This window comes from Panicum virgatum, chromosome 7N, assembly GCF_016808335.1.
Source record: "Panicum virgatum strain AP13 chromosome 7N, P.virgatum_v5, whole genome shotgun sequence".
Classification (NCBI taxonomy): Eukaryota; Viridiplantae; Streptophyta; class Magnoliopsida; order Poales; family Poaceae; genus Panicum; species Panicum virgatum.
The window spans coordinates 50732092-50749240 of record NC_053151.1 but is presented as its reverse complement, the minus strand read 5'-3'; the positions used below and the strand labels follow the sequence as shown (position 1 = coordinate 50749240).

General features: G+C 45.7%; 2 protein-coding genes, 1 long non-coding RNA gene and 1 other non-coding gene across 5 annotated transcripts; 2 read left to right on the top strand and 2 right to left on the bottom strand.

The window, feature by feature from the left end:
* Positions 1 to 572: 572 nt before the first annotated feature.
* Positions 573 to 9073, top strand: LOC120681477 (DDB1- and CUL4-associated factor homolog 1-like). The gene is made up of 14 exons (XM_039962974.1): positions 573 to 1024; positions 1407 to 1497; positions 1596 to 1712; positions 1826 to 2001; positions 2119 to 2974; positions 3082 to 3179; positions 3289 to 3712; positions 3808 to 4407; positions 4487 to 4675; positions 4786 to 5292; positions 5659 to 5769; positions 5886 to 6004; positions 6101 to 7631; positions 8061 to 9073. Exons 1-14 carry the CDS (start codon positions 849 to 851, stop codon positions 8748 to 8750), a joined length of 5685 nt encoding a protein of 1894 aa, XP_039818908.1. The 5' UTR covers positions 573 to 848; the 3' UTR covers positions 8751 to 9073.
* Positions 9074 to 9121: 48 nt separating this feature from the next.
* Positions 9122 to 11298, bottom strand: LOC120681478 (serine/threonine-protein kinase SAPK5). 2 transcript variants are annotated; one of them, XM_039962976.1, is made up of 5 exons: positions 11085 to 11298; positions 10709 to 11010; positions 10090 to 10611; positions 9897 to 9995; positions 9135 to 9810 (listed from the first exon to the last, which is right to left on the bottom strand). In XM_039962976.1, exons 2-5 carry the CDS (start codon positions 10826 to 10828, stop codon positions 9427 to 9429), a joined length of 1125 nt encoding a protein of 374 aa, XP_039818910.1. In that variant the 5' UTR covers positions 10829 to 11010; positions 11085 to 11298; the 3' UTR covers positions 9135 to 9426. The 2 variants fall into 2 exon arrangements, with proteins under 2 accessions (XP_039818909.1, XP_039818910.1); XM_039962975.1 differs by having other exon boundaries at positions 9122 to 9810; positions 10709 to 11298.
* A 1353-nt stretch (positions 11299 to 12651) lies between these two features.
* On the top strand, positions 12652 to 12723 carry TRNAQ-UUG. The gene has a single exon. It is a non-coding gene; the product is annotated as a tRNA-Gln (tRNA).
* Positions 12724 to 15373: 2650 nt separating this feature from the next.
* LOC120682651 lies at positions 15374 to 17095 on the bottom strand. The gene is made up of 2 exons (XR_005678514.1): positions 16770 to 17095; positions 15374 to 15935 (listed from the first exon to the last, which is right to left on the bottom strand). It is a non-coding gene; the product is annotated as an uncharacterized LOC120682651 (long non-coding RNA).
* Positions 17096 to 17149: the final 54 nt, after the last annotated feature.

The following is a 17149-nucleotide window of genomic DNA, read 5'->3' as shown; positions in this document are numbered from 1 at the left end:
ATATCTACATAACATCAATAAAAAATACTAAATATAGATTTATTATAAAACTAATTTCATAAATCATAACTTAATCACGAAACGAATTCCTAATTATTCTATAGTTGACCACTAATTACTACAATAATCATCCGCTAGTCATACATTAATTATACTTAATAGATTTATCTATAACCATAATTACAACTTATGCAATTAGTTTTATGTTAAATTGGCATCCGAATATTTATATTAATACCCGAATATTCATGTAACATCCACTTAGAAAAAAAAGCAAACAAAACAACCTCGCCCTGCCCTGGCTTCCTTCAAATAACGAAACAATAAAATATTATCGAGAGGCCCAGTTGGTTGGCTGGTCCACAAACAGACAATTAATTAATGCGGTCGGCCCCAGGAGGGTCCAACGAAACGAGGACGTGGATGGGCTTTCTTTCTCTTGGTATCCTGGGCCAAATATTGGCCTTTATTTTTCAAGAAAAAGTTGGGCTTTAGCGGGCCGCGGCTTCATTTAGTCGCGGGCCCATATGAGTGCATGGGTCGATCTTGCGATCCAGCCAACAGCCCGTGGCGGGGCGTGGCGGCCGGCAGAAGAAAGAAAGAAAGCCGGAGAAGGTTCCTGACCGACCTGCGTTGATCCTCCTCGCCGCGCCGCCACCCGCCAACGCCTCCCCTTCCATTGATCGGAGTCGGAGCGGAGGAAAACAAGAGTTTGGCCTTGGCGGCGCGCGTCTTCTTCCCACCCATCCGATTCTCTCTCCCCTCAATTCGATTCGCCACCACCGCCTCCTACCCTAACGCCAAACCCTAACCCTAATCTATCCGCCGCCACGCCCGGCCCGGTTCCAATGCCGGAGATGGACCCCGCCGAACTTGCCTCCACCCCGCCGCCAGAGGACGAGGAGGCGCTGGTCGCCCGCGCCCAGGACGTCATCTCCAGGATCCTCGAACGCGAGCACGACCCCAACCCCAACCCCCGCCTCCTCCGCGCCCTCGCCACCATGTGTGAGCTCCACGAAGCCAGGTCAGGGCCTCACGACGATTCGACCACATGTCTGTTGCAGTTGCTGATTATGCCTAGCCTCCTTCCTAATCCTAGGGCTTTCACATCCTATCCTCCGCCTGCCATCACGCCAACCATGCGTATGCCTTGCTGCAAAACCATTTCCAGCCCTTGGTTACATGTATTTCAAACTGCTCTCGATGCTCCTGCAATCTCATTTGCGACTCGCCGCTCCAAATTAACCATCTAGGCAAAACTTTTGATTCATTTAGCATCTATCCTTGCCACACAATTTGCACACTTTCATTGAAACTTACTGCAACAATAACTTCCCATTTGAAATTTTGTAAGCTACTTGCATTTCTTTGATATAGGGACATTCACCACTTATTTTCCTCTGCAGATATCTTCAGCTATCTGCATCTAACCCTATGCCTAACAACACAAACACAAGGAGCACCCATACAATTGGCAAGCTAGCAAATCTGTTCCGGGTTGGTAGCCTACTTCGCACTTCTTTATGCATCAAATTTCATTGCCCCCATTTTATTTCCTAAATAACTAAGCATTGTTTCTTCAAACATGTCAACAGGATAATGATGATTTTTATGAGTTGGTGTTTTGTAAGTTTTTATCGGATACATCCTACTCTGTTGCCGTACGTGCTGCCGCTGCTAGGCTGCTCCTGAGCTGCCATTCTACCTGGACGGTTAGCTTCTCTCTATGCATTTCTCTTGTGTACACTATTTTCTGTTGTCTGTTCTCGGTTCATTTTCCTCTTTTGGACCATACTAACTTTTCATTTTGGCTTCCTTTCCTCAGCCTCAGTATCCTCATGCTTTTGAAGACTCTATCATAGAAAATATTAAAAAATGGGTTACAGAGGATTCTGAAGTGTCTAGTGAATCTGAATGGAAGAATCTAGGAAGAAATAAACCCACAGATGCTGAGATGTTGAGAACATATGCGATTGGGTTGCTCGCAATGGCGTTGTGCAGGTGCTGTTAGCATCTCATTGTTTTTTCTTCTTCGAAATGTGTCTCATTTATTTGAATGTTGTTCTTTTGCTACCGTTGATATTTATCTAATTCTAGCATTTCTATTTTTCACCTCAGTGGTGGGCAATTGGTGGAGGATGTCTTGAATATGGGGGTATCAGCGAAGCTCATGCGCTTTTTGCGCATAAGAGTCCTTGGGGATGCCTCATCTTCTCAGAAAGATTCTAACCATCCGCAAGACACCAAGCATCCTCGGGGCAGAGATGATAGCAGGGGCAAATCACGTCTGGCTCAAGATGTTTTTCGACTGGATGGAACAAGGGTTGGGTGTGGAATATTAACCGACCTAACTGCAGAGAAGTACAACGAACCCGGTGTTGGAATGAGGCAGGTACACGGAGAAAGGTTGATGGATGACACTGTTGCTTCATCGGATAATTCTGATGCCCCTGAGGTTGATATTGATCGGTCTTATGGCACAAGTATTTGTGATGTAAAGTCAAAATTTGGGGAAAGGCATTCTGTGATGAGGCTTGTTAAAGATGAAGATATCAGCGAAAATGGTGAAATGTTGAAGAGAAAGCTGAATCGAGCCACTTCTCGACTTAGAGTGAAGGGCAAAGCTGGTGAAAGCTTGCCTGAATCAGAAATAATGCCTTTATCGCCAACCTCTGGGTTGAGAATAGGAGGTCGGGCTATCAGAGACAGGAATGCGGTGAGGGTTGATGACCCAAAGAAGGCAACTGATGTGAACGAGAGATCTGCAGGTCTTGAGTCATTTAACGCAATTTCCAGGGAAGAATATGAAGACCGGTTCAGGGATTGCATTATTGGCTTGAAGGATATTTCTGACATTGTTTTGAAGGCAGTGAGAGCCGCTGAGTCCGAGGCCAGATCTGCAAATGCACCTGATGAAGCTGTAAAAGCAGCAGGTGATGCTGCTGCTGAGCTTGTGAAATCTGCTGCTTTGGAGGTATGGAAAAGGGCATCTTTGAAGTGCATAGCAGAAATAGCTTCTCAGCATCTGTTTCATATTGTATATAGATTAGGTCTTTCTATTGATGTGATACACTTTTGCAGGTTTGGAAAAGTGAAAGTAATGGTGACGCGGTTGTATTAGCTGCAGAGAAAGCTGCATCTGCTGTAGTAGAGGCTGCCGTGTCAACAAGTGTCTCACGGTAATGGGGATAAATACTTAACGTGCACACGGACATTTTGTTTGTCATTTGTTTTTTCTGTCACATACCTGTTATTTACCATGCCTGAGTGTTCACTTTGGTGTTACAGAAGCTCGAACCAAGTTGGTGAACAGCGTGCGGTAGAAGAAGCTATGCAAACCAGCAAAGACCAGGATTTGGAAAATTTTGTTATCATTGACCAAGGGCGGCTCTTGCAACTAAGAGAAAAATATAGTATCCAGTGTTTACAGATTTTGGGAGAGTATGTTGAAGCTTTGGGTCCTGTTCTCCATGAAAAAGGTGTTGATGTGTGCCTCGCATTATTGCAAAGGAGCATGAAAGAGCATGAGGGACACCACCTCTTTGCTCTACTTCCTGATGTCCTTAAATTAATTTGTGCACTGGCTGCCCACCGAAAATTTGCTGCTCTCTTTGTTGATCGTGGTGGTATTCAGAAGATCCTCTCTGTTCCTAGGATTAATCAGACATATATGGGTCTTTCTGCCTGCTTATTCACTTTTGGGTCTCTTCAGGTAGGCACAAAACCGTAAACTGTGTTGATGCAATCTTAATGCTGATCTGCTGCTTCTTTTTTCCTACCATATTAACCTTCCAACTCTTCTTGCAGTCTACCATGGAACGTGTTTGTGCACTCTCATCTGATACACTTGACAGTGTTGTTGAACTAGCACTTCAACTTCTCAAGTGCCCACAAGATTTAGCTAGAAAAAGTGCAGCCATTTTTTTCGCTGCTGCTTTTGTGTTCAAAGCTGTTCTGGATCTGTTTGATGCACGAGATGGGATGCAAAAGCTTCTTGATATCCTATATGGATGTGCATCTGGAAGATCTGGTGGTAACTCCAGTGGACTTGGATCCTCCCATATAAATCAAGGGAATGATCAGTCGCCTGCTGAAGTTTTGACTGCATCAGAAAAGCAAGTTGCATATCATTCATGTGTTGCACTGCGGCAATACTTTAGAGCTCATCTCCTTCAGCTTGTTGATTCCATTCGGCCAAGCAAAAGCATCCGTAGTATTGCTCGGAACACTTCTAGTGCAAGAGCTGGTTACAAACCTTTTGACATTAGCAATGAGGCCATGGATGCTGTCTTTCGTCAGATCCAGCGGGACAGAAAGTTAGGCCCTGCTCTTGTGAGAGCTCGTTGGCCTGTGGTTGACAAATTTGTTGCCTCAAATGGTCACATGACTATGCTAGAGTTATGCAAGGTAAAAGACACTTCTATGTGCACAAAAATGCATTTTTTTTGTTCTGCAAGGTTGGCTACTAACCTGATTTCACATACAGTTTCAGGCACATGGCGATCGATATTTGCGTGACCTAACTCAATATGCAATTGGAGTTCTTCACATTATAACACTTATGCCACACCCAAACGTCCGCAAGCCAATAGTGCATGCAACATTAAGCAACAATCGTGTTGGTATGGCTGTTTTATTAGATGCGGTGAAAAGTTTCGACTATATTGATCATGAGGTGTGATTTCACTTCTGAAAATATCAGTTAGATAACCTTTACCATTCCATGATGGTTTCCTAAGTTCACTGCAAATTGCAACTCTTATTTTTATTGTTTTTGTGAATCAGGTGATCTGTCCAGCATTGAATGTTCTCGTCAATCTTGTATGCCCACCTCCATCTATTAGTAACAAGCCATCCTCAACTGCGAATCAGCAACCTCCAGCTGCGCAAGTACTTGTTTCAGAAAGCAGAGACAGGAACTTTGAAAAAAGTATTTCAGATAGGAATCTTCTAGCAAATCAGGGTGAATCTCGTGAACGCTCAGCTGATTGCAACCCTTCTGAAAGAGCTCCTTGCACACCTGTTGTGCCATCTGGAGTAGTCGGAGATCGAAGAATAACATTAGGAGTTGGAGTTGGAGGTCCTGGTCTTGCTGCTCAATTGGAACAAGGGTATCGTCAAGCTCGAGAAGTTGTAAGAGCAAACAATGGCATAAAAATTCTTTTACAGCTTCTCAGTTCTCGGATGGTTACACATCCTGTGGCTATAGATTCTATTAGAGCCCTTGCCTGCCGTGTCCTGCTGGGTCTGGCCAGAGATGATGCAATTGCACATATACTGACAAAGCTCCAGGTATTGTGTACTACAGAACAATACATATGTTTAGCTGTTATGAATATTTAATAAGTCAAATATTCCAAGTGTTTACCATCAATTAGTTAAATTATACGCGTTTGATGTACAAAAAGCTGTATCAATAGATCGTATTGCACAGATCTTAGATTACGATATTGATTTTTGTATCAATCGACAATAGATATGACTCAATTAATGTTAAAGGATGCTTTGAAGACATTAAATCCTAATGTGCCCTATAACAAGGTGTGCTACGTCTATCTGATGTCCTTCTTGGACCCTTTACATAAAGCTCAAGATGATTAGTTAACTCAAATAAATCTTGAATGTGTACCTTGCGGATTTATGCACTCATTGTTTCAGGTGGGCAAGAAATTATCAGAACTGATCCGTGATACCAGTGCTCAGTCATTGGGGGGTGATAGTGGAAGATGGCAAGCTGAGCTGACCCAAGTGGCAATTGAACTAATTGGGGTAAGGGCTTACGCTTTATGTGATTTTAGATTACAACTTTGCATATTTTAACCGCTGCACAGCTAAACAAGCAACATGGTTTAAATAAGTCATGTGATCACATGTTTCTTTGGCAGGTCTTGACGAATTCTGGAAAAGAAACAACATTAGCAGCAACTGATGCTGCTGCTCCAGCACTGAGGCGCATTGAGCGAGCTGGGATAGCTGCTGCTACTCCTATCTCCTACCACTCGAGGTTTGATTTCTGTATGGTTGCCCTATTTTGTTACTTTGCCAGCTGTTCTTATTGTTACTTTACCTATTCTCTTCTTTTTTGTGTGTGTGTATGTAGGGAACTGATGCAGCTAATACACGAACATCTCCTTGGGTCTGGTTTTACTGCCACTGCCACCATGCTGCAGAAGGAGGCTGGTCTTGCACCTTTGCCATTGACAGCAGCGGTGCTTCCTGCCCACCAAGTTTCTGCCCTAGAAGCATCATCTGTTCAGCAACAGTGGCCCTCTGGGCGTGTTCAGGGATTTCTCTCAGATAAAACAAATATATCCACAGATCAGTCTGACCTGAGATCTGATTCTGCCCTGCCTTCATCTAAGAAAAAGGCACTAACCTTCTCATCCAGTTTCTCACAAAGAACTCTATCTCCACATCCCATTTCTAGTAATAGAGCAGGCAACACCCTTAAAAGTCCTGTACCCATTGGGGCTGATACTGGAGATGCAGAGCCATTGCATAAAACACCACTGTCACTGCCACTTAAGAGGAAGTTTGTGGATGTGAAGGATCAAAGTTCTGCATCGTCAGTGAAGCGCCCTGCAACAGCTGATCAAATACACCAACCTTCTGCGTTCCAAACTCCTGCTCCTACTCGCAAAGGTCTGTCGGTAGCAGTAGATTCTCCTACTACATTTAATTGTGGTCGGACAAACTTCAACAACATTTCCACTGACAACTTGGACAATTCTCAAGGCACGCCGGGAACGGTGACAACTACAGCACATCCTGGTGTGAATGATCAACAGTCTGGAAATTTAGAGCGTATGACACTCGATTCACTGGTGGTACAATACTTGAAACATCAACATCGCCAGTGTCCTGCTCCAGTCACAACTTTGCCGCCACTTTCTCTAGTGCACCCACATGTTTGCCCGGAGCCTAGTCGCAGCCTTAGTGCACCAGCAAACATATCTGCTCGTATGGGAAGCCGTGAGATAAGTAGGCAATTTAGTGGGATCCAGATACCTCGTAGGGATCGTCATTTTATATACAGTCGGTTCAAGCAATGTCGTGTTTGCCGTGATGAGGCATCACTGTTGACTTGCATGACATTTCTTGGTGATGCATCTCGAGTTGCGGCTGGTAACCACACAGGTGAATTAAGAATATTTGACTGCAACACGGCAAATCTCTTGGAGACCCAAACATGCCACCAACATCTGGTTACAATGATGGAGTCTACATATTCTGGTGGAAATGAGCTGATTCTCACATCCAGCCTAAATGAGGTTAAGATCTGGGATGCCTTCTCGGTATCTGGGGGGCCTTTGCACACATTTGAGGATTGCAAAGCTGCTAGGTTTAGCCACTCCGGAACTTTATTTGCTGCCCTTTCTACTGATATATCTCAACGGGAGATTCAGCTGTACGATGTACAGACATATACTCTTACTCAACGCCTTCCGGATAGCACTAATAATTCAAGTTCAGGCCGTGGTTATGTCCAACCTATTATACATTTTAGTCCTTCAGACACAATGTTGCTTTGGAATGGAGTCCTGTGGGATACACGAGAAGCAAATCCTGTTCATCAGTTTGACCAGTTCACAGATTATTGTGGTGGTGGCTTCCATCCAGCAGGAAACGAGGTATGTTTTTTTCTTGAACCATACTAATTAATTTTTGTTTACTTGTATGTTTCGAACTGTTGTTTCTTTCTATCCATTTCACCATTTGATCTTACTTCCTCCAATGCAAAAGATAATGCATATGATATTTTCAAGCTTGTCCTGAGGCAGGGATATTTTCCTTTCTTAGTGGACACTATTTTTTTCCACATTAAACCACAGCTGTCCCCTCTCTTTGCTTAGAAGCATTTAAGGCAGCTAGCAATTCTTGTTTCATGTCTTAACTCTTCTGAATATTGAGTACATGGTATTATGTTGGATAATGGCGTAAAGGGATAATATATCCATTGTGGCTTTGCTACCAAAATTATTTGTTGTAGATCCCAATATTCTAAGAGGAATTTGTTCCAGTTTGTTTGCCTTATCATCCCCATCACATATATTTTACAGGTGATCTTGAACTCAGAGGTGTGGGATCTGAGGAAGTTTAAGCTTTTGAGGAGTGTCCCTTCCCTGGACCAGACAGTAATAAAGTTTAATGGCACTGGTGATGTTATCTATGCCATCCTGAGGCGTAATCTTGACGACGTAACATCATCCATCAATGCTCGTAGGGTCAGACATCCTCTTTTCCCTGCATTCCGCACGATTGACGCCGTGACTTACTCGGATATTGCAACTGTTCAAATTGATCGCTGTGTCCTTGATCTTGCCACTGAGCCCAATGATTCTCTTATCGGAGTGGTTGCTTTGGATGATCACCAGGAGCTGTTCTCTTCTGCTCGCTTGTTCGAAGTTGGCAGGAAGCGAATAACTGATGATGATTCAGATCCGGAGGATGCAGGTGACACCGACGATGAAGATGACGACGACGACAACTCTGATGATGGTCTTAGGCTTGCTCCTGTGCTGGAAGGGGAATCAGATTCTGAGGATGTAAGTAACAGCAGCGATGATGGTGGCGATGATGATATCCCCAGTTCGGATGAAATCGAAGATGATCCAGAGTTCATTGATGATGGTGACCTTGATGGGGGAGGGGGTTTGTTGGATGTTATGGGTGATGCTGAAGGGGAGGACGATGATAGTGATATGATAGGGTCCTTCAGCAGTGGCGATGAGGATGGTTGGATATTGTAGGTTTTCTGTGTTGCGGGTGGGAGGGCTGCTGCTTGCAAGAGCATGGACTATGGTTTACATCTTTGGGTTGGTCATGTACGCGCCTGGAATTTTATCCTCACATTGTTAATGTAATTATTTCCTTGTCCTTGTGGGGGTAGCTCTGTTGTTAGGGAGTGCGGAACATGATGAAGTTCCGACTTCTGAGGCGTTAGATGGTGTAAGCAAGCTGGGAAAGCTTGTGAGTTTTGCTTTTTATTTAGGACAACAATCGATTATAGTTTATTTTTTGGTGCAAACTTCAATTTCAGCTACTGGTCAGTGATGAAGTTGCAAGCCATTCCGATTATATGTTGACCGGAAGGTCGAATCTAACTGTTGGAGATTGAAAGTGCAGCCCCATTGTTGACTGCAGTTTCTTCAGATGGTAGAGATGAAAATCATACATGCATATCAAGTGGTGAGTTGAAGTTGAAGCAGTAACACTAGCAACTTACAGAACATAACGGAAGTAGATGCAGTAGATGGATGGCTCAAAAGGAAGGGAGAGATCAGAGCGCTAACAAAAATTAATGGCGCGTTCGCCGCAGGGTGTATGCAGAAGTAACTAGTAGGTAGTACTAGAACGAACACAGAATGCCTGCATGCTAATCATCAGATTTGGTTTGGAGTGCATGCACGCTAATCATCATCAGATTCAGATGTGAAGCTTGCTCATGTCGAACTCCCCGCTGGCGTGCACCTGCTTCACCGTCCTGTCGTAGTCGTCTTGTTCCTCCTCGTCTTGCTCTGCCTCCTCCTCGTCGTCCGAGGCGCCCCAGCCGTAGCCGGAGACGGGCCTGTCCCCCCTGGGCACCGTCTGTGCCTCCTGCACGATCCTCATGATCTCCTCGACGCTCTGCGCCGAGTAGGTGGCGGCGGGGGCGTTGCCATTGGCATTGGCATTGTTGCTGCTGCCACTTGCGCCGGCGGCGTCTCCTCCCCGGCGGCTGTAGTAGGCGGCCTGCGCTTCCTCCTTGAGCTCCCGCGGCAGGTTCTTGAGGAACCAGGGGTGGCTCTTGATCTCGCTCATGGTGATCCTCTGGCGTCAAGTTTGTGCCTTTGTTATCTCATCTGTCTTCTTTAATTTGATTGCATTGTCAATTTGACATGCTAGCTGCTGCCTACCTTGTAGGGGTTTGCGACGAAGATGCGGGAGAGCAGGTGTCGGCAGTTCTGGGAGACGTGCACGTACTCTGGGATCTTGTACTGCACCGACATGATCCTCTGCAGCAGCAAGCAGATTATTGCTGATCGAGATCATGCAGCAGCAGCAATTAAGCAAATCATCCAGAAAATGAAATCAAAGCAGACTGCTGACCGAGATCGTCTTCCTGAAGTTCTTTGGGTCCTTTGGATCCTCGAACGGGTATGCGCCGACGAGCATGACGTAGAGCGTGACGCCGCAGGACCAGACGTCGGCGTGCTTGCCGTCGTACTCGCGGCGGGACAGCACCTCCGGCGCGATGTAGGCCGGCGTGCCGACCGTTGACTTGGGGCGCGAGTGCAGCACCGACGACTTGGAGTAGCCGAAGTCGCAGATCTTGAGGCGCGGCGCCGGGCTGCCGTCCAGCAGCGTGTTCTCCAGCTTGAGGTCGCGGTGGCAGATCTGCATGGCGTGGCAGTAGCTCACCCCGCACACCAGCTGCTGGAAGAAGTAGCGCGCCTCGTCCTCGTGGAACCGCCCGGCCTCGCAGATGCGCTCGAACAGCTCGCCGCCGGCCGCGTACTCCATCACGATCGCGAGGTGCGTCGGCGTCAGCACAACCTCCTTGAAGCGGATGATGTTGGGGTGACGAAGGGACCGGTGGTTGACGATCTCGCGGAAAACATTCTCGTCGATCTGCAGATGCCAGATGATATGATGTGATGGCAGATTGGCAGGGCAGGGAATTTCATTTTCATCAGGCAAGCAAGCAATAGTACTAGTAATTACCCACCCTGTTCCCTCGCTCGATGAACTTCATGGCCACCAGCTCCCGCGTCTCCTTGTTCCGCATCAGCTTCGCCACACCGAAGTTGCCCGCCCCGATCTCCCGAACCGGCTCGTACTTGTCCATCTCAGTCTTTCTTTCTTTGTCTCCTCGATCTCTTGCTGTTTCTGCCTGCTCCTCAATCTGGAGGCTGGAGCCCAACAGAACAATTCTGCTCCCCAATCTGCTTCTGTTGCTCTGTGTGTTGACTTGATGATGACGATGAACCGCCGGCCGCCAATTCTCCTCTTTGACTGATTTTCTACTATCTGAATAACGAACTCAAGAGGTGGATGGAGGTGGAGCTACCTAGATAGCAAGCAAGAAGATGGGGCGGAGATACCATGATACGACGAAGGCAGAGCAGAGACGACAGGAGGAGGGGAATGGAGGATGTGGGTGTGGGGTGGAGCCGAGTCGGAGCAGGTGGCTTTGGGTTATATTAGGTCATCTCCTTCTCTCTTGTAATGGATGTCCAGGCACTCTTCCTCTTCTCTTTCTTTCTTCCTTCCAATTAGATAGGTAGATAGATAGAAAGTAAGCGATGATTAGTATGACAAGAGAAGGAGAATGGTTATGACATGATGGCAGCAGCCCAGCGCTGCCCTTGCCCTGCATCAACGGTGACGTCGCTTTCGCTTACACAGACTGCTTACCTGCTCTGCTCCCAGCTGATCTGATCCATGTGGCCATCAGGATTCAGGATACCCTCAGCATCTAGTGGCTGGTTGTGAAAGAAATTAGTAGCTATCTACCACCGGCAGGAAATTGCTATTAGCTCGAAGACCAGTTATTATCCGTCGTTGGCAATGCAAGCAAATGGCCAAGGCAACTGACGCGGACGGCATTGGCTTTTGCAGCGTCGGCTAGCAACTTACTAGTTGTTCTGCTTTTATTCGATGCTTACTGGCAGTACATTACAGGCCATTCCATGTCACTCCCACTCGCGCAAAGCAACAGCAGGCATCAGCAAGCCGACAGAGCAATAGAACTCGATCATCAACCGGCATCCACCACCCATATGGATCCAGAGGCGGCAACAGCAGCTACCACATGCGCGCACGAACCAGGATTCCGACAGGGACGACAAGCCTCTCTTGCCTGCCTCACCGGTGGGGTCTGATTGGTGGCTCTGAATTTCTGTCTGATCCAGACCCACAACACGCTGCACTACTGCAATTCTTTTCTTCCTTGCTCCAACATCGCCCAATACCTAAACTCAACAACTGACTCTGATGGAAGATTGGGCTCTCTCGCTCTCAACTAGCTAAGCTAATCCTACTAGTGGTACTAGTCACCTAGAACAGTTTTTTTTTTTAAACCCCATCGATCAGCATGTATAGCCGTAGCCACAGGCAGATAGGCATACAGCTAGCAGACGACCAACCCAAAGCTTTTGGATTGATTTCATCTCATCTAACTTTTCTTTCTTTAGTGCTTTACTACCCTGATGAGATGAGAAAGAGAGGTACTCACTGTCAGTCTATCATCCTTGGGTTGGGGATCGATAAGTCAGGCCATCGCTCGCCCCTTTCCTTGTCTTTCCAGAATGAAAGCCAGCCATCTGACACGATCGACCAAAGAAATGTAATGCACCGTCCGTACGTGTAAAGCAGCAGCCTCATACAGTATGCCTGCAGAAGAGCAATAATCCAACAACTATGTATAGTATAAATTAAGATGACGCAGAGGCAGACCATTACTTTCTACTGTACTCCTTATGATATGGCGATTGTGCTCTCCTTAATTAGCTTGTTCATCACAGCAGTGTATACATACATATATATACACATACTTGCAGTGTGCTAGATATAAATAAAACTTTCCTAAATATGAACGTTTAGTAGTGGCTGACTGACAACTGGTTGTTAATATATATATATTTTACGGCTCGGAAAATTAAACAAACCGGTTCCATGGTGTAGTGGTTAGCACTCCAGACTTTGAATCTGGCGACCTGGGTTCGAATCCCGGTGGGACCTTGTGTTTTTTTAGTATTATTATTTTGCAGCACGCCACGTCTCTTGTTAGAAATTACTAGAAAACCTAGGGCGCAGCGTTGCCGCGCCAGCTGGCCATGGCCTTTAGTAGGAGATTCGTGATTAATTATTGGCAATATGATTTTATCAATGTATGTTCTTTGTATGGCGGAAATGCTGATTCTCCATCATAAATAGATCAGAAAAGTAATGTGTAGCAGAAATTTCCATTTGAATGTGAGTATGGCAAGGTAAATTAAAAACAAATAATCAACTCAACTCCATTGTAGGTTAATGGAAAAGAAATTGTGAGAAGATCATATTGTGAGAAGCTGTGGAAGAAATTGTTTAATCACAAACCTATTCTCCTCTATACAACTTGTAATAATGCATCAAATGTATAAGCAGAAACATGAAGTATTTATATTGATTTTAGACAAAAAAAACATTTTCCATAAACTTTCCAATTGAAAAGCCAAGATGGCATTAGCCCAATATTTTCTTCTGCAGCTAATTGTTGCCTTTGATGTGCTCATCGAGCTTTGTTGTATGTGTTCATCGCCTGTTATCAGCCAGTTTCCAGGTGGTGACCATAGAGCATGGTGGGTTAGCTTGATGGAACATCTAACAATTTTATTTGGCACATCTATCTATCAGAATGAAAATTCTTGTTCATACATGGGACATTCAAATAGGGAGATCATAGCGCATGACCTGAAGCTGCCTGGCCGTGTACTTCGTCACCGGCCATACTCCTATCGATACACAGAGTGATGTAATAACATTATCAGAGCTTAAATAACCTGAATATGACCTACAGCCGTGAAAACAATGGTGGATGCTTCTTGTGCGCAATTCATCAAACACATGACATGCAGGACGTTTCGTTTGAACGCTCTGGACTCTGGTGGCAAAGAAATTGACCGGGCACATCATTAATCAAGCTAGCAGCCTGCTGGGCTTAGCAGAAGTGGTACCTGATGCTACTGCTGCAAGATGCGCAGCCGCTAGAGTTTCCGTCCAACTTTCGTCTTGAAGAGAAGAGATTACTATAATAAAAATGTCAGTCAGCGACTTGAAGCACTCCGCTCCATCTCCTGAGCTCCCGCCTGGGCCAATGGCGACACCTTGGGTCCCTGCTCTGATCCTTTCCTACCCTTGAAGCTCGATCGGCATCTGGAAATGCTACTCGCCTCCTTGGCTTTGAATTGAGAGCCGGGCCGCCTGTCAATGCAAAATATGGATGCCATGCCACAATCACTGCTAGCTTCTTAATGGTCTAGTAATTCTAGGCAAATAATAATACTCGTATTTATTAGCATTGTTTTGTGTTTCATTTGAGTTGATGATGACAAGTTGCTTGATCATGATGACAATCAGCCGGCTCGCGCGCGCACGACATGATCACCTACAGGCCGCCGGCTACGGCATTTGTTTCTTTCCAGTGTCAAATTTCACAAGTCGATCGAGATATCTACTTGATGATAAGCATGCATGCATATCAAGAGGTCCGAATTATTATTATGTAATCTCAATTGTCAACAATAAAATTGAATTGGATGCTTGGCTTGAACTTTCTAAATAAACTGAGCCAAACTCTCTTTTCGGCTTAGTTATTGAAACTGCGAATACCGGTGATTGAGAGAGGGAGAAAAAGGGGAAAACTTGCATTCCAAATTTAGCAAATTTATTCTCTACTACCGACCGACTTTTCCTATTCCACCCTGAAAATATTTCCTAGTATAAATATGTATTTCTGGAATATAGAAGCAAAAATGGTAGGTAGCAATTGCAATACCCGGCTTACAAAGATACAGCAGGTAGCCATCGTGATCTGGAGATTCCAAACTAGGCATGTCGTGTGACAACAACTATGCGATATATATATATATATATATTCTAGCTAGGTTGTAAAAGATTTATGAGCATTGTAATTTCCAGGTCGATCTACATACTCATGTAAGTGAATTCAAAATCTTTTAGCTAGCGCAGACAACTGTTACTGGTTAGGCACGCCGTGCGACGAGGATGACAACTATATATCGAGCCAGCCAAAGGGTGAATGTCCCTTCCTCTTCTTCCAGGTGCCTGCATCTCTGTTTGTTGCGGGTGGTTGGTTGGAATACTAGTGATTAGCGCGCGCCCATGCGCGCGGGTTGTTGATATGTTGTATAGTGCGTTATCAAAATAGTTTGTTCAAGTGATGCTGCAGAAAACTTCTTTTGTTCAGCAAATGTATGAACTCAGTGCATGTATAAGCTATAAATATGAGGCCATATAGTATAAAAAAAACATGATAACCAACCTGAGATTCTAAAGAAGAGTCTTTATACGAGCTGCCTGGTCTTGTGGTGATATGCTAAGCAGAGATACCGGACGGAGAAAGTATATGCACCAGCTAAATAGCTACAGTACGGCACAATGGCAAACAAAATTCTGAAAATCGATAGTATCAATCATATCATAACATAGATGTAAAATTACGTAGCAAGAAAACAGTGTCCTATTTATGAAACAGTGTCCTATTTATGGGATCACTATATTTGTGTAACCAGGTGAATGAAAGAAATCGAGTAATCATCTTCAGCTATTTTCGCTATGTTCCAATTTAAAACACTTGATTCGTCTGAATGTTAACTGAACACATATGCCAAGCATGAAAATATGCTCCGTGATTATTTATTGGTTTTTTACATGATAGGAGGAGCTAAAATATTAGTATTTTTTGCTTGATTCAATCAATCACCAAATTAAGTCACTGCTTGATGCTCAACCACATCGGATCACTCCCCACCAAGTCAAGCAGCTTCTGTTCACCCAAAGGGAAAATGAAAACCAACTCCAAAAGCTCTTATATTTTATTAGCTAAATTTGGAGATTATACCCCTTTGTAAAAATAGAAAACCACCCAATTTTATGGGTAGTCCAAAATACTGGGTCCAATGTGATCGCTATATTTAAAACTGGGTCCGCGTCATGCAATTCGGGGTCTCTTTCGATTCCACCGTGATCGATCCTGTTCGGATGCCCTGGGGTCTGGACGTGAGCGCCGCTGCCGCTTGATTGGCGCCGCCACCCCTAGAAGCTGCACCGCCGCCCTTGGAAGCTGCACCGCCTATACGTGAAGGCCAAGCTGCTGGAAGTTGGATCAAATCAATTTGAGGCAGTGACGTGCTCGCTTTAGTGTATTATTGAATCAGCAATGGAACTCCTTTCTGCAGGCACACATGCACACAGGATCATTTTAGCCGAAAAACAGATGCACGGACATACAGGTTCAGATTTAGCCAAGGGCGTATCAAATCCATTCTACATCAGGGGCAAAAGACCCCAACAAAACTTGTAAAAAACTGCTCCTTGATGCTCCCTCAACAGGTCGTCATGACCATTTAAAGTTAAGGTAACTGAGATCAAATAATGCAAATAGCAATAGCACAGACCACGAGAAGATGTTACTCGAACCGTTTTATAATAACAGAAAAATTACTGAATGGTTGCCTGAATCAAAATTCCAACTAACAATTCATGTTTAAGCAAAGATATTTTCAGAGTTCACGAACCTGCAGACTTGCAGTTTGACAGTGAGCTGAGTGGTTGGGGACAAACTTCGATCCACCATTTCACAACAACATACATGAACTACAGACCAAAATCATTTCTACTATGAAGCCAAGTGCTTAAGAAAGCATTATCGATAATTGACTGACCAATTCAGACATGCAGTAGACATCTAGGTGAGCTCTGATGGAAACTGAAATTGAGGTTACACGCATGTCTGATCTAGGTCCCCGTGGACGGGGAGGAAGCCGCTGCCCAAGAGCCGCAAGGAGCTCCCGGACTTCGACTCGTTCGTGCTGCCGCCGACGGGCAAGAAGGGCTTGAAGCCGTTCCTCGCCGGGATGGAGCCGAGGTACCAGGCGTCCTACAGGGAGGAGGTGCTCGGGGAGCCCCTCACCAAGGAAGAGGTCCCCGAGAGTCCGAGACCGATGCGGAGCAGGCCGGCAGGCATATGCAGACGCTGCGCGCAGGGAGAAGTAGATGCTGCTTACCAGGGCTCATGTCGTCGGTCTCCGAATCGTCAATCCCTAGCGGGACCTGCTCGGGAGATGACGACGCCGCAGCATCGTGGCGGAATATAGCGGCCGACGCAGCTCCTGGACGCGGCGGGGCCGAGACATGGCTAATCCGGCGGCGACGTGCCTCGGCAGAGGAGGGATGGTTCTTTTGGGGCGATTTGGTGGGGGAAAAGAAATCGTCGGCAGCGGCCGCCGCAAGAAGCACGCGCCGCCGCGCCGGCAGCAGCGGCGCACCACGCGGAAGCCGGAAAGACGGGGACGCGCAGGCAGGCAGGCAGGTGCGGGGGCCGCCGGAATAGTTCAGCCAGCCAGGCGGACGATAGCCATCGGAGGGCCCAGGGATTTTGGGCCGA